Raw genomic sequence first — 17,125 nt, forward strand, 5'->3', positions numbered from 1 at the left:
AAAAATAGCCACTGACCATCAGATCACTTTCTATGCAATATACCCTGCTTGGCTATTTGGAAAGACATAAGGCAACATCGTTGAACGCACTGACGGATGGGTTTTGCCAGCGGGAGAGTTGTCTGTTGCTATTATTTGAGTGTTGTTTTGTGGTTCTGGGAGAAAGGAACCGAGACTTTGGGGTTCTGAAACTGTACATGGGAAAACCGAACGAAGTACACATTTTTACTTCTGATTCTTATATATATATATATATATATATATATATATATATATATATATATATATTAGCAAGGAATTTTGGCTGGGAATCACCTTGAAGGTACCCTTCTAGAATTCGAACCTAGAAAATCCCGACAACTATTCACATATCTGTTCAGCACAGTTCGAAATAATCTCAACCACAGCTATTACTATTGTTGACTATGCTTTGTTTGAATATCAATTAATATCAGAGACTAAGAGAGAGGGCGATGATCAGATGTATGATAATGGCAGCATGATGGAAGTCGGAGGAAACAGGAGAACCCTGAGAAAACCCATGAATATGGTAATTGTCTAGCACAACAAGCATTTGACGGGAGCTGGGATCGAACCAGACTCCACGCAAGAAGTGAGTACCCTATCACTAAGCCACCACGGCTCCACAAGCAAATTCCATAGTTTAATGTGTACAATAGAACATGAATTGCTTAAATAATATTTTTAATAGGAATACGGCTTTAAATGTACATATTGAAATTTAAGAAAACCCACTTATGCCCAATAAAACCCACTGTTGTTTTTAACTGAGTTTTTACAACCCTTGTTTGGATTCGTAAAGAAAAATCACACGAAATACTACATTTTCATACAGCCCTGTTAAACAACATGCTGCTCCCTTACTGGGTGCCCCAGCCTGTTTGCTGAACGTGTATATTAACGTCTTTAGACACGTGACCTTAGTCTATTTATGTGTTGTGTCGCTGAGGTGAGTTCTCACCACATATCAAAGTGGACATTTCATTCGCACCAGTGTGTCATCCACATTTGTGATGTCTTAAGTTACGATAAACTTCTCAGCAATAAGTAATCTTTTGGAAATTGGATCATTTTGTTCTCAAATGTTTCCTTACTTGATTGCTTACGTTCTAATATATAATAGTGATGTTTGTCTTCAGTTTTTCCTTAAAGGTACGACTATCAGTAATCAATGCCTCTCTTTGAGAAAATTCTTGCTGACAATGAAAAGAAATCAAATTGATGAAAATTATTTAATTCTAGGATATCTCAGTATGTAACTCACCGAGTGGATGCTATAGAGGTAAATAGGAAAAGAGTGCGATGCCGACCAAAGAAATGAAGAGATTGTGTAAAGATATGGTGTGTGGTTTCATAGTGGATATGATTCAAGATTGAAACAGGTGGAGAACAGCGATTAGATAAGCAGACTCCAGATAAAAAGGTGAAGAAGAAGAAGAATAGAATACCCCAATTTATATGTAGACTAATAAAAATTAAACAAAAATAGCCTATAAAGTCAGAAATATACTGAAAAACGATAAGAAATAACCACATTATTAGTCGCTTGGGCTTACACAATTTAAATATACTAATTCAACCCATGACAGATCTGTACTTTGTATTTATGACGCATTTAGGTTTCTTCAAGAATATTCCGTAAGGTTTAGAAGCTGATGATCTGTTCTTTTTAACTGCAACCATAGACATGCGACATATAACATACGTGATTAATCTTTGAAATCATTTACTTTCGTCCCACGCTATACACCCATACACGCATCATATGACCTAATTCTTCAATCTCTTTTAAAAGAGTTCGTTTATATATAAGTACCAAAGAATATACAGCTTAAAATAGTTGAAACAAAGAAAGAAAAAAAGAAAAAAGAGAGACTGTGCCGAGAAAGGAAGGAAGATGTACAGGAAGCTGAACAGTCAATTGCGAAGATAAACCGATTAAAAAGGGAAATAAACATATTACAGGAATGTAAAACGATGGAAATATGATAGAAAAAATTAAGAAGAAATATTACAGTAGACAATCAAAAGGGACAGATAGATAGTAGGTAGATGATAATAATAATAATAATAATAATAATAATAATAATAATAATAATAATAATAATAAAACGTTATACACATTAAAGGAATATATCGAGAAACAGGAAAATACTGTGAGTCTTATTGAGTAGGATAAGAAACAAATTTATAAAGACAGCAAAGGATTTATTTACTGACCTTCGAACCGGGAAAACAATGTGTAATATGCACCAAATGAATAAATAATATTCAATCGATAAAAATTTTTAGGTTCGACGAGATGAGAGAGAGAGAGAGAACGAAAAAAGAAAAACTCTTTCGGATATGTTTAAACTAGAGATGCAAAAAAGTAGACTTTCTTGGGACGAATGTATTTTTCCCCATAAGAAAGCAGGAGAAATGGAAATTTTAGCTTTATTAGTTATTTATTTATTTTTACTTTTTCATGACTTTCTTGTTCATGTACCACTTTTATTTCCCTGAGGTCGATTCTACAGGGGTCCAATATACAATGCAACCCGGAGTTTGGGATAGTAGAACTTTTGAACCTGAAGCGATACACAAATAATAGTTATATCACAATGAAGCTTTGTTCATGCATATATATATATATATATATATATATATATATATATATATATTTTTTAACTAGGAAGCAACGATTGAAGTACACTGAGAACCACGCAGTGTTGCCAGATGTAAGCGAAGTTTTTTTTTTCTTTTTTTGCAAAACATGTAAATTGACTCATAACTCATACGTATGGACGTTCTGTCGTTAATGCTGTTTGTTTAGTTGGAGTAGCCTGGAAACTATGAAGCAGAAAAAAATTTTCATTTCCACCGATAACTAATCGGATGAGTCCTCTGTAAGGGGGAACTAGGGAAATCGTAGTTTTCATAAATTAACACTCTGAATTGACAACTTTGCTGATGTTTCAGTGCATCAAAAGGTGTTAAGGATCTGTCTACATTATGCAATACCTGAAAACAATGAAAAACAAACTTTGAAATTATCATGCTAAAACGTTTACTTACATGCACCCGGCAACACTGCTACTATCAGAAATGAGTTACCAGCTCTACAGCGAATGCTGAGAGTGTCCCCTATTTTGATTCAAACACTGGTTCACACGTTTCACCAGGTTGGAAGCAACTGTACGAAGATTAGAAGTGTTAATGTTCTCAATGACACTGCGAATGTTCGTTTCCAGGTATTGAATAGTTCGAGAATTGTTCTTGTATATCTCTTGCTTTAAATAGCCCCACAGAAATGAATAGCAGTGTTACCGGGTGCATGTAAGTAAACGTTTTATCATGATAATTTCAAAGTTTGTTTTTCTTTGTTTTCAGGAATTGCATAATGTAGACAGATCCTTAACACCTTTTGATGCATTGAAACATCGGCAGGGTTGCCAATTCAGAGTGTTAATTTATGAAAACTACGATTTCCCTAGTTCCCCCTTACAGAGGACTCATCCGATTAGTTATCGGTGGAAATGAAAAATTCTTTTTTCTGCTTCATAGTTTTCAAGCTACTCCAACTAAACAAACTGAAAATGAACGACAGAACATCCATACGTATGAGTTATGAGTCAATTTACATGTTTTGCAAAAAAATTGATTTACACCTTCGGTTACATGTGGCAACACTGTGTGGTTCTTAGTGTACTTCAATCGTTGCTTTCTAGTTTAAAAACATATGCATGAACAAGGCTTCATTTTGGTATAACCATTATTTGTGTATCACTTCAAGTTCAAAAGTTCTACTATCCCAAACTCCGGGTTGCATTGTATATGGGACACCCTGTATAATAGAAAAAAACTGTGTTTACAACATCCAATACTTCTGAATCTTATGTTCAGTCCGGAATAGGCTGCCTTGGTCGGTTTTCAAACTGGCATTGCAGTTGTTTCCAGCATATGTAGGTTATGCAACCAACATAACCCAAATGCCTTTTTAATTGCCTAACACTATTATCAAGTTCCTTAATATGTATGTTTGTATGCAACCTGAGGGGCAAGAAAAAAAGTACTCTTGTTATCTGGGAAACATTTTATCCTGAGCTTCAGAGAGTTTGGTTTACAAAATTAAAGCTATAAATGGCTATTTGGCTATGACGTTAATTTACCCACATCATAGAATTCATTGTTTTTAAAATTATTTATCGTTATATCGTCAAAATGTTTGAATTAAGAAATTTGTGAATAGTGATTTAAATGTTTTCTCTCTCGAATTTAAGCGACCTCAATAATTACATACAACTATAATGAAGTTTTAGTTTATTCATAAATTTTACATAGTAATTTCTTCCAGAAATTCACTACATTTTCAGACCAGCTATTGCTAACACTATTATACTTTTTAGTAAACAATTTCGTCATCGAAAGTTACTTTAATAGGTCTACAAATAATTCGTTGGAACTAGAGTGCATCCACTGGTTTGCACTATTTCGTCTTGGCCTATCAAACTGCCGGTTTTCTCTCTCTCTCTCTCTCTCTCTCTCTCTCCACTAAAGTTGAATTACTTTTTTAAAAAGTTTAAATTTTCTCATTTTTTTTCAAAAGTTTCTTTTCAAGCCTTCAAATTCTTTTAAAGGTAGCAATTATTACGTTAGAAAAAAAAAACATAAAACAGTGCGAGGAACACAGCACAAATAGTTTAATTATCACATGAAACAAAAATTGTACATCAAATATTGAACAGGAGACGGGAAGCAGAGTAGCTATTCATTTACTTGGATAGTCGGTGATGGATTTATTGAAAAGAGAAGACTTTCGACAGAGTAAACCAGGAAAGCTTGACAGGAATGTTCAAGATGGTTGAGTTGAACTAGAGGAATTAAAGATTAATGAGAAACATATGATTCAATGGGAAAGAATCGATACAGAAGAATGTGTAAATGTGTATATGGAAGGGCAGTTCGACTAAAGTATCATCTGTCCCCAACATTTTTCTCTATGCAATATCTATTTAGAAGAAATAGTTAAGGTGGTTCTACATATGAAAGACAGTATTTCGGTAAGAGAAGAAAAAGTGCTCTTATAAATGAAATCTGGAACAAAAATTAAAGTTACAAAATTTAAGGGAAAACTGTCAAGAATATAGAACTGGAAGAGAAAATCAGCCAGATGAAATGGAAACAATGAGGATAAGAAGAATAGAAAAGATAGGAGGAAAAACAAATATGAGGATGTACACCCATGTCTTAAATTCTTGTCGCATGTCTATAAATATGTTGTTGTAGGAATATAATTTGATAACGAATTCGCCCAGTATTTCTCATAATGTTAGTATGTGCATAATCAGCAAAGACACGTATGTGTCAAATTTCATGTCAAAAGAGCAGTAAATAACAATAAAACTATTCTAATTTTCGTATTTATAATTCTTTTCCTATGAAATTTACCACAAATACCCATTTCCCGATTATACACATAGTATCAGTATTAAAAGTACTCTGCAAGATCATTATCAAATTATATTCTTACAAGAAGACAGTTATAGATATGCGACAATCATTTTGGACATGAGTGTACATTTGAGAAAGTATCTTATGAACCTGGTGAGCAGACTGCTCCTCCTTCCTACCCGATTACAAGTAGTGTTGCAGCTCATACGTTAAAAAATATAACTGTAGTTACGTGAGAAGTCTATTCAAATATCTACATTTATTGCCACGATTTTAGCAGCAATTGTTACTCACATAAATTATACGTCCGACACAAAGCATAAATTATTATACTTTCCTACAATGTAGAATCACTGATATTAAGTTTCAGAATTCTACAAGGTAGTGAATGTTTGTGACACGTACACGAATAAATATATATTAAACGGGGTGCATGGATCACTGACGCATGTGGAAATGCTTTCTGGCTACCAGGTACCTTTTCCGGACGAAGGAAACATGCTCAACAACAACAACACGTATAATTCTCAGCTGTGGATGAGGGAGTCCTATTTTTAGGAATTCACGTCCAGCAAAGTTTCAGCATTCAATGGACAATTAACGAAAAATTCACGGAATTAATTTGTTTCTTACCAATCACAATGGTCAGACGAAGGCCTACAATGTGCCCTTTCGGAACAGTATTCCGAATGAAATGTCTTGTCACTATAAGGTGTACACTGAACAGTAATCGGTAAGCGTAAGTTGCCACTAGCCTAGGGTTATCTTAACAAATGTTAAAGACACTCTTTCAGTAGTATCCTGACTTTCTGTGCTTTAAAAAAACAGCTTTTTCCTATCTTCTAATTGTGTTGAGGATGTTGAAGCTATCTCGTTTTAAACGGGAAAATGTATTTTTTGTTCAATCGGTGTCTAGGCTTCCTTCGGTTCTAAAACAGGGCTGCGCCAAATTAGTTTTAATACATAAAGGCCTTGTATGAGATCGCCACTTGAGTTATGCTATTCATGTTATATTGGTTTCTCTTTTCAGTTGTCTCGTTTTGCAAATTTAAATAACAGTAAACACACACTTCAACTTTATTAAGAGTAAGTTATCCGACTAAGCATGTATTATATGATAGCAGGAAGAACCTAATGATAAAAATGAACGATGATCATAGACTTTTCAAGACGAAATGTATCACACAAACATATAAAAAATCGAAACAATATTGTATGTTGAAATATGCAGTTGATTCCCGGTGGAGCACATACATTTCGAAAGAAGTTACCAATATTTCAGGTTACACTACGATATTACATTCCTTATTTTATATCTCGGAACTGTATGAACTGGTGGTGATTTTAGGGGCTAGTCCGGGGAGGATATTCTTCCCCAAAGCTTAGAAATTTTCTTCGGTGCATATATCGGAACATGCTCAACACGTGTTATCAGTATTTCCTCAGTACTATTTCCACCCTTCTACTCATATAAGGTGATAGTGTATTCTCTGAGACAAGAATGTGTCTGTACAGTGGCGCAAGCGTAGTGCGCTCGTCACTAGTTTGGAGAGCTGAAGAAGTCTTCACTAGTGGAGATACGGAAAATAATAGAGAAAATTAGCTACGTGAAACGAAAACAAGTTGTTATGGATATTTAACACTGGGTAACATGAAGAGTTTACAACAAGAAGTACAATGAGGTCTGAGCGAAGAACATTTAACAGGTTTCGAATGTTAGCCAAGCCAACATTAAATAACACAAGTAACAGGAAAAATAAGTGTAAGGATAGATTAGCGTTATATGTTTGTATTGTAGATTTACCGTTACGTTTGTACCATAGCGTAGCATCGTATTAGAAAGTGAATGCAATGTAACAGTGTTTTATATACATCCTAGCAGTGGCTAGCTGAGGACTTCGTATCCAGACTCCCCCAAGTTTGCTCAACCTTCACCTTCGCACTTTGTATTTCGTATTTCACCTTTGCTTCCGTTCTTCGCATAGCAAAAATACGTTTATGGCATTGCTCTATGGAAAAATTTAAACTTCTTTTTCCTTAGAATACGCATTTGAATCAAAATGAAATAAAAACCCATGTCAGCCGAAGTGCTAACCGTGTTTAAAAATTTATCTCAAAAGATTCACCCGCACGAATGCGCACGAATTCAAACGATTCATGCGAAATAAATAAAATGAATAAAATTAGACATAGATTTGTGCAATTCCTGAATACTATTTGTGCTTTCGATGGTCCCTTGGAGTCTTCCTCACGGAGGAAGAAAAGTAAGACATCAGGGAACAAAATAATAAAGGAACGGACGTATCAAGGAAAGAGCGGTGCAGGAGCACACTTTTCAAAAGTAATCATCAGACGTCAAAGAAGGTGGTACGATTTGCGATATGATGGAGTTCATTTTCACGCTCTCTTGTTCTTTAGTTGAAAGTTGCCAACGTCTGCCTTCTATTATTGTAATTACTACCTTCTATTTATCACTTAATCACGTCTTCTCTAAATTTAATGGACATATTTTCAAATACGAATGGTACTTTATTTTCGACCCCTAATAAAATTTTTGAATTTTTTTTTTTACCTCAAGTTGAATTTTTTTTTTCTTAAATCCCTTGCACTGAAATGACGAGTTTTTCTCGTCATGGCCTCCCGGTGCCAAATAGTGCAATGACTAGCTACACTCGTCATAAAATTTAAACTATTGTAGTATCACGTAGGGTTATTATATTGATGTTTTGAAAATTATATAATGATAAACCATCTATAATACACTTTTATAACTTACACTTCAATTATCAGAATTCAAAAAAATAAATCTTAGTGGAAGGGGTTAAATTTTCTGATAGACCTAATACCGGGCACCTTGATATTTTTATTTTTTATTTTCTTATACTTTTATTTATTTACTTTTTTTTCCTTATGCAACTCCACTGGCAATTGCATTTTTTCATAGATCCCCGATTTCTCATTGGGATCTGTGAGAACAAAAGAACGTGCAACTTAACTCCACCATATCGCAACTTGCACCACCACTTGACGTCTGATCGTTGTTTTTGACAGAGTGTATTCCTACGCCGCTCTTTCCTTGATAAGTCCGTTTCTTTATTATCTTTTTACTTATTGTTCTTATTTTTCTTCTTCCTGTTTTGATACTCCGTGACTAAGACTCCAGGTGAGAGTCGAAAGTACTCCGGAGTGTAGTATTCAGGAATTGCACAAATCTGTAAGTAGAATGATCGTTAGAATGTGTGAGCGTAGTTTTCAATTCTCTAAAGTTGTACATTTTGGCTTGTTTGTGTTTATTAATTGCATGTCAGTGTGAGATTTACGAACAAGTAATTATTCCTGGACTGCCGGCGTTTAAAATAGGAACTCATGATACTCAGTGGCGTCGCTAGGATCATTTAACAACCGGTTCTATGATCAGCATAGTAAGGTGACTAAGTATTAACACTAATTATATGATTATATTATTATGAAACTAGTAACAGTGATATCGGCAGAGCCCACTGATGACAAGCACAGTGTCATGTTTCCACTGCAGCATGCCTTAATTGTCTCTTCAGCTGGAAAGAAACAAGATATACTAGTCAATTATTATTGCTTTCGTAAATACTGGACCTACAGGTGACAGAGAATTTTAACTTGTTCCGAGAATCTACGAAATTTTAACTGGTTCGGACGAACCAGCTAATTACAGCTAATGGACATCATTGCATGATATATTTCAATTTTCGAAAAGGACAAATAAGGTGAGTTCTTCGACGTTTTCGTTCATCTTTTCGACCTTTGACCAATGAAGAAGATAGAACTGACTCTCGAAATAATTTCATCGTGTTAAATGCTACGCAATAATACAGTTTAGCTACTGTTTTAACAAAATGAGCCAAACGCTTTTTGTGCTACATTATAATTCTATACATTTTTCCATCTTTCACATCGCTATATCAAGTGCATTTCACCCCAAACGCGCGCGCGAATCAATTGTATGCCCACTCGTGTTTAATACATTAGTTAAACATGACCGGACAATGATATGTTATTTCAAAAATCTCCATAATAAGAATCAAACAACAAAAAATGCATACATGAATAATCACTGAGGTTTTGAATATATAGAATTAATCTTTCAATTTACCATATTTTGCTTAATTAATTTCGAGCCCTTTCAAGATCCAATTATCATTTCTATTACTTTTTCTGGAGCGCAAGAAGTATGCACGGTTAGGTGCCACCCCAGCCAATGGGTCACTGATTTTTAACTTCTGAAATTTGTAGAAAGTAAGACACACAGACAGCACAAGATGAAAAAATTACAAATGGAATAATTGTGCTGCGAAGAAATTGAATGAAATCAAATTTAATATCCCACGACCTACCATAGATGCTAAAGAAACTGATGAATGAAAGGGAATTTTGAATTTAAAAAAAAAAAAAAGTGATATATGATGATATGAAAAAATAACATGAAAGTAACTATGTCTATGACTTAATAACTGCTGAACCACCCAACTGATCTCGACGAAATTTCAACATAGATTAATAAGGTTCGGGCCTGGGATCTTTTGACGGTGCAACTTAGGGAAGGAGGAGGTATTAAAAAAAAATGATCGAGAAAGACCGATATTAGTGCCGAATTTATAGTTTTCGGAGTCGTTGAGGTGAAGCGGCACTTCTGATGCCGTTTAAATTCAAATTCAGCCCGGCAACTTGGGGAAGAGGGAGAGAGAGAGGTGTAAAAATGATCGAAAATGACATATCAGAGAATACTTCAGTAATAGTCAAAAGTGACTGACTAACGGAACATATTACTCATTTTTCATATTTTAACCCAGCGAAGCGGGTAATTCTAGTTATACTTAAAGAAATGGAAACCCTAATGTTTCTTCAGAATCTAAAAATTCAATTTGTTTTTAAGAATATCTCATCTATCTACCTTTTGATGAAGATTAAAACACTTGTGAGGTAAATAGTTTATTCTTAGATAAAGAAAGAAAGAAAAAAGAAGAAAAACCTGTTGTTCTGAGTGAGTAAGCAAGTAACTAATCAACGCTCAGGCCAAACCGATTCAGCTGGAAACTTGAAATTTTGACAATGCATAGAATCTGGGAAGTAAGGTTCCACTAAGGAAGAATGTTTGGAAATTCGACGAGGAAACCGGAGTGGTGGACCAAGGAATATTACTATTATTATAGTTGAATGCTCATATTTCCGAATCTCTTGAAAAGTTGAAACATGGAATTTGTTATATGGACTTCCTATTTAGAATAATTGGACATATTTTACAGTTTCTTGATACTTCCCCTACAAGAGAAGGAAAAAAGAGAGGAATTACAACTGTTATAATAGAATGGCAATATCTCGAAATAAATTAAGGTTAGAGATATGAAATTTAGGTTTAGACTTTTCATTTAAAATAATTAAAGACGTGTTCAAGTGCTTTTTGATCTTTTCCTCAGAAAGGAAGGAAAATGTTATATAAAAGATGGATATCTCGAAATCCCTTAAGATTAGGAACATGAAATTTGATATATGAGCAACAAATTCAAAACAAGTGGTCATATGCCACAGCATTTCCGAAAATTCCGCTTTTAACAAGAAAATGGGGGGCTAATTTATATTTTTTCACAATATATAAAAAATTACTTGCAAGGTTATCAGTCTCATCATCACAGGAAAACGCGCGAATGATTTGAAATGAATTTTTGAACACGGTTAGCACTTCGGCCAACATGGGTTTGATTGTTATGCGTATTCTAAGGGAAGAGAGGTTTATTTATTTATTTATTTATTTATTTATTTATTTATTCCTAAAGGATAATCCATAAACGTGTTCTTGCTATGCGAAGAACGGAAGCAAAGCTGAAACACGAGGTGCGAGGCCATAGGTTAAACAAACGTGGGTAGCCAACGGCCAGTATAAATATAAAATACTATGTTACCTGCTTCAGTTTGTAATACAACGCTAGGCTCAGATAGAAACATGATGCTAACCTACGATACAAACATACGATGCTATCTATTCTTATACTTTATTTTTCTTGATAATTGTGTTAATGTTGGCTAACATTCGAAACCTGTTAAATGTTCTCCGCTCAGACCTCATTGTACTTGATGTACACTCTCCATGTTACTCAGTGTCCAGTATTCATAACATCTTCCTTCTGACATTTCCACAATAAGCACAATAGATAATGTGTCATGGAAGGTAATTTTGTCATATATAATGTACAGTTTAAAATGACGAAATTACTCAACCTATTAACATACGGTACAAAATTAACTTTGGATTAAAATTTTGCAAGTCTTATGGTTATATACACGGCGTGTTCAGAATTAAAACTAGATACAAAATAATTAAACTGGCACTTACCTTGTATCTAAATTTTCCGCATGGAGAATTGACACACACTCTGGACACACCCATTCTTCAGTTGGGGCAGTTTCGAGCTGTACACACCGAAGATGGAAGACACGCGGACACGTTTCACAACTCACAGCTACTTCATCCTTGTGGCATATCCAACAATAGGCATCAATATGAGAATCCTGAAACAAGTTATTACGTAACTATCTTGAAACATCCACAACAAAAAGTACAAACAATATCCAGTGCTGTAATTTGAAATAATTAAATTGTATTTATCTATTTATTTGTGTCGACTATACTGAAAATACAAGATGTATCAAACAGTCTTACCTTGTTGCTCTTTATATTTACTTATTAGCTGTAAGCACCTGTCGTTGCCGGGTATTAACTCAGAATCTCTCTTATCTCTGTTCTTATGTAAACTCGCAAAACAATGAAGTGATGTGGATTGCATATGGGGCAAAGTGTTTAGAAATCACCAAACAAGAAATGTCCAATACTTTAGACACACTCCAGCCCCGAGCAGAAAATCGAAGAAAGAAAAAAAAAAAGCTTTGTGCACTATTAAATCTTGTAAATATTTAAAGGTGTATCAAATTTGGTGGCTCTTTTCAATGTGAATTTCTGTAGACAGACATACATATTTTATATGTAAATATAAATATACTTCCAACATAGACAATAATTTACAGCTTTGCTCGAGAACTCAAGTTTAAAGGGAAATAATGTAATTAAAAATAAAAAGTTAAAGGGACATATAAATGAATTTCATTCTGTTACTGGCTATGGTTTAATATCATTTACATACTGAACTGGTTGCATTACATATAAAGAAGTCAACATATATATATATATATATATATATATATATATATATATATATATATATATAAAGAAGGTACTTACCAATCTCCCTTGCTTTTTCATTTTACAAAGTATTAAATAAATTTAGGAAAATAAGTCAACCACGATGTTAGTTTCTAGAATTCATGAAACTAAGGTATAAGCGACAATACAGAAAAGTTCGAAACGAGATTGTATTAGTTACACTTAAATGCTACATAAAGAAAATCCTAACTGTATTCATACAAAAGTGTCATGTAAGCGACATATTAGACTAGACAGAAGTAATTTGTTTTATTGTATTTTTTAAATGGTAACTTGATCCTACGTACAAAATTTCCTATCAAAGTTAGTGCTATTGAAGCATTACTATTATAACCTTTTGCGAAGAATTTTTTTTGGATAATTTTTATTTGAATTTTTTCAAGCCGCTTATCGTCAGGAATCACATCCAGAATTTTTGCATCCATTTTTCAGATATGGTATACCACAGTTAAAAAATAAGAGAAACTGCATACAGCAAATCAACTTTTGCACTAGTTATCTCTTAAATTTACTTCTTTTGATGATATGAAGTCACATTTTAAGTAACATATATCAAATAATATTTTTAACTATATCCTATTCACAGCAAATATGGATATGAATTCCGTTCAATGCTATAATTTCTTTCTTTTGACATTTTATCGCCGTTACGATGTGTCTAAAGTCAACTCATTTAGCTGCACTTGCGAAAACTGCACAACTCTACTCTTCTTACTTATACAGTGAAACCTCTCTAAAGCGGACAGCCGTGGGGAATCAAAAATTGTCCGCTATAGAGAGGTGTCCGCCTTCAAGAGGTTTCAGTATTTTATGTAAATTAGTGAGCAAGGTAATATACAATTAGAAAAAAAAAATATTTTTGCATGAATCACGTATTTACGAATATAACATGCATTATCCTTTGTCATCCAATACTCTCTTCGAGGCAAACATGGAAATAACATGTTAGTTTTCTGCACTTTACACTTATCAGTACTTCCTTCGTTTTCAGTATGGCGCTTTAATTTGTGGGGTAATTGCAGTCCTGAAGTGTCCTTTTTGAGACAATATATATACCTGAGCGCAAAAAATACTAAACTTGTCTTCTGGTTGGTTAGATTCCAACGGGACAGTAGCATAACGTGTCATCCCTAACGGCGGGCAACTGTCGATCACTTTTGTGTCTAAAATAGCCTGGGTGGGAGCGGGATGCAAGCAAAGGACAGTGTTGTTAAACAGAGACGCTTCATCTGGGTTGCTGCGGAGGCAAAATGTTTACACAATGCTTCCTTGGTGACACATGCATGAATTGCTAAAAATGTATTTTTACTATACTTTTCAACTTATTTTTTAGAAAAAGTGTCCGTAATACGGACGTAAATAATACCTATAAAAGACAGAAAAGACTGTCCGTGTCCGTACTAGAGTGTGTTCGCTTTAGAGAGGTTTGCCAATATGTTTTTTCCTATTACAGCGTTTGGGGATTACGAAATATGCCCGTTAAGGGAGGTGTCCGCTTTATAAAGGTGTCCGTTAGTAGAGGTTTCACTGTAATACTATTTATATTTGATCTTACACAACGCAAAGAAATTGTTTGCATGTTTTAGCTCTCAATAAATATTTTGCGAAATATAAGTTATTTGCGGTAAACAATGAAAATGAGATTACTTTTCCTCCCACTGCTTTCCAGTCTCAAATCGTTTTGGTCGAAATATTTCGGAGTACTCTGTTGTACTTGGTCTACTAAAATTCCAAAATTAAATTTTGTAACTTTTTCTTTACTATAACATAAAACTTCGTAAAATTTAAAAAAAAATATAATTACAGTGCCTATATTCTTTAGCCTTTATTTTATAAGCGCTTTCAAAGGCTGTTCCCTGGAGCAATAAAAACTGTCGTATTTACTGTGTATAGTCTGTTTTGTTGGGTAACTAACCAACAGCAAACACTCACAAACCCACTAATCTTAAAATTACATATCTAAATACACATAAATTGGCAATTCCTTAGCAACCCTTTGAAAGAGTCACACTGATTGTAAACAGTCGTACTGATGGATTCTCTCTCTTTTAAATTGGGTGATATTGTTTTACTCCTTTTTGAACTTTTTCGATCACCTTCTGAAGTGTTTCAACTCCCTCTTCGGTCTGTTGTAACACTCTCCTTTCCTTCTTCAACTCTTTAGGGTATTCTGCTTCCATCTTGATTTTGTTTTGTTTTTCGCGTTCCTCACTGAAGTTTCCATGCATACGATAGAAGCGTGCTTTGCTTGCGATTTGGTAGCGTCTAAAGCTGACCATAGACATTTTTGATGGTGAATTTTGACGTTTTATAAAACAAAATTTTACAATTTCTACTTATATTTGTACAGGTAAGAAAATCGTGACCAAAAGCTAAATTTCGTGACTTTTTCGTAACTTACGTGACCGATAGGCACCCTGTTTTAATGATAAGTCAAAAAGTCTACAAAATACACAAAAGTTAACACACATTTGGGAATGAAACACACACATATCTGCAATCAAACTAATAAACGTAAAAGCAAAAACTATACTGTCATATTGATTGACATGCACTTAAACATAGATATGATTGACAGCGGAGGTAAGATAAGCTCACTTTCTTTTCCTTTTGTAATTTGCTCTCCTGTGCTTAACTAACGAAAATTAATTTACGATAGTTCACATTACATTACACTTGGCCTTGTAAGTAACCAGTGATAAAATTACATTAAATCTTACTAATATTACATACAAATTGATAAGAATAAAGGAAACTGTACTGGATTAACTTAAAACTGCTGGAATGATAATTTAGATGTATCCAGAACGAGCAATTTCCTTGTAGACTATTACTATAAAGGGCGAAAAAATCAGAAATATAAACAGAAATATATTTGTTTACTCATCTATCTCCAAATATTTACACAAGATTACAAAACACCATACAGATTATCTAAGGGTTATCATTAGTACTCAGACTAACTGTGTACAAAAGCTTCTACAAAGATATATTTATATCAAAGTTTCCACAATTCCTTTATCTTACTAGAACCGTACATCCTCCCTCCAATATAATCTTCTGTATATCAACTCCTTTGGTCAATCTGTGCAGTTGAACAAACCTCCTGCCAAGTTCCACCTCTATTCCCAATATAAATATACTAAACCATGGAAATACTAGGTATTAATACCTGCTCTGCTATCACTAGTCAAACACTTTTAGTCGATATATTTCGGAGTATTACGTACTTATCTCAAGACCAAGTCAAAAAGCAGATTAACCTTTTTCGGAATTCTTATTTTTATAAGTTAAATGAAATCTTTCGTTCGATTATGTTCTATAAATTAACGGACACAATAAGAAGTGATAACGAAATCATTAGTTTCATGGTAAGTTATTCATACACTCTGCAAAAACTTGGAACACATGGCTGACCCGTTACGAAGGTTAATTTAAATTCCCCTGTTAATTTTTTTCTTATATGATTTCTTACAAATTGATATATTGTAACCATACCCAATATGTCGATATACTGCTGAAAATGACCATTACTTCGTTGTTGGGCATTGTAAATGAGTAAGTTCTTCAATTTCACCATGTCTACCTTTCGATCATAATGATGTCAATATACAAACTCGTATACCACAATATAACAAATGTGTTTAGAGTTCAAAACTCGTCTTTCATGATCCGAATCTGATTTTCATTCAGTCAAATCTTATTATATTAATTCAAAACAGTCTCAACAATTTCTCTATTAACAACACTAAGGTACGCCCTAAGACTAATTATCTAGGGATAATGATTTGAATTGTCTACTAGAGTCCATATCTTGGACACTCACTGAATTACTGCTCATGAAAAAGCTAACAATATGCGTTTCTATCAAAATTAAATATGATGAACCGTGATACTTAAAAGTTTAAATATCGCACTGGAAAAGCGAACTATAATATTTGAATATCTCCAGTAGGAAATATTTCCTTTTACAATGTTCGGATATTTCTCTAAAAAAATCTCAAATTTGTTAATTAAATAACATACCTTTTTCTCTCTCCCCCTCCCCCTACGTTAACTATTCTCTCTTTCACCATCATACTAATAAATTCAGTAAATTTATATTAACTTTATGTAGTCGGGTTTAAAAACAACTGAACTCTGCCCCCATTCGAAGATGTATACCAAGATTAACACATTCTTAATAATAATAATAATAATAATAATAATAATAATAATAATAATAATAATAATAATAAAACGGGCACAGCCTTAAAAATGAAACAAGTCCTTTTCGGGAGTTTAGGTGACATTTAATCTAATGTAAATTCGCGGAGGAGGAAAGATCTGACACCTCCAATATCCTGCCCTGGGTACACCCCTGCTTCGCGCATATAATTATCAGTAGGAACAACACAAACACTATCACATATTCTTTGACCT

At 33.8% G+C, this 17,125-nt stretch overlaps 1 protein-coding gene across 13 annotated transcripts in view; it reads right to left on the reverse strand.

The window, feature by feature from the left end:
* The window catches only part of Zmynd8 (Zinc finger MYND-type containing 8), a 289,971-nt gene that overhangs the window by 181,400 nt on the left and 91,446 nt on the right, over positions 1-17,125 (reverse strand). For all 13 annotated transcript variants that reach the window (XM_081769796.1, XM_081769789.1, XM_081769790.1 and 10 more), the window contains one exon: positions 11,819-11,994. In XM_081769796.1, coding sequence (XP_081625922.1) covers positions 11,819-11,994 — 176 coding nt within the window. The remainder of the gene's footprint in view (positions 1-11,818; positions 11,995-17,125) is intronic.

The sequence above is a fragment of the Thermobia domestica genome, chromosome 8 (genome assembly GCF_964235325.1).
Source record: "Thermobia domestica chromosome 8, izTheDome1.hap1.1, whole genome shotgun sequence".
NCBI lineage: Eukaryota > Metazoa > Arthropoda > Insecta > Zygentoma > Lepismatidae > Thermobia > Thermobia domestica.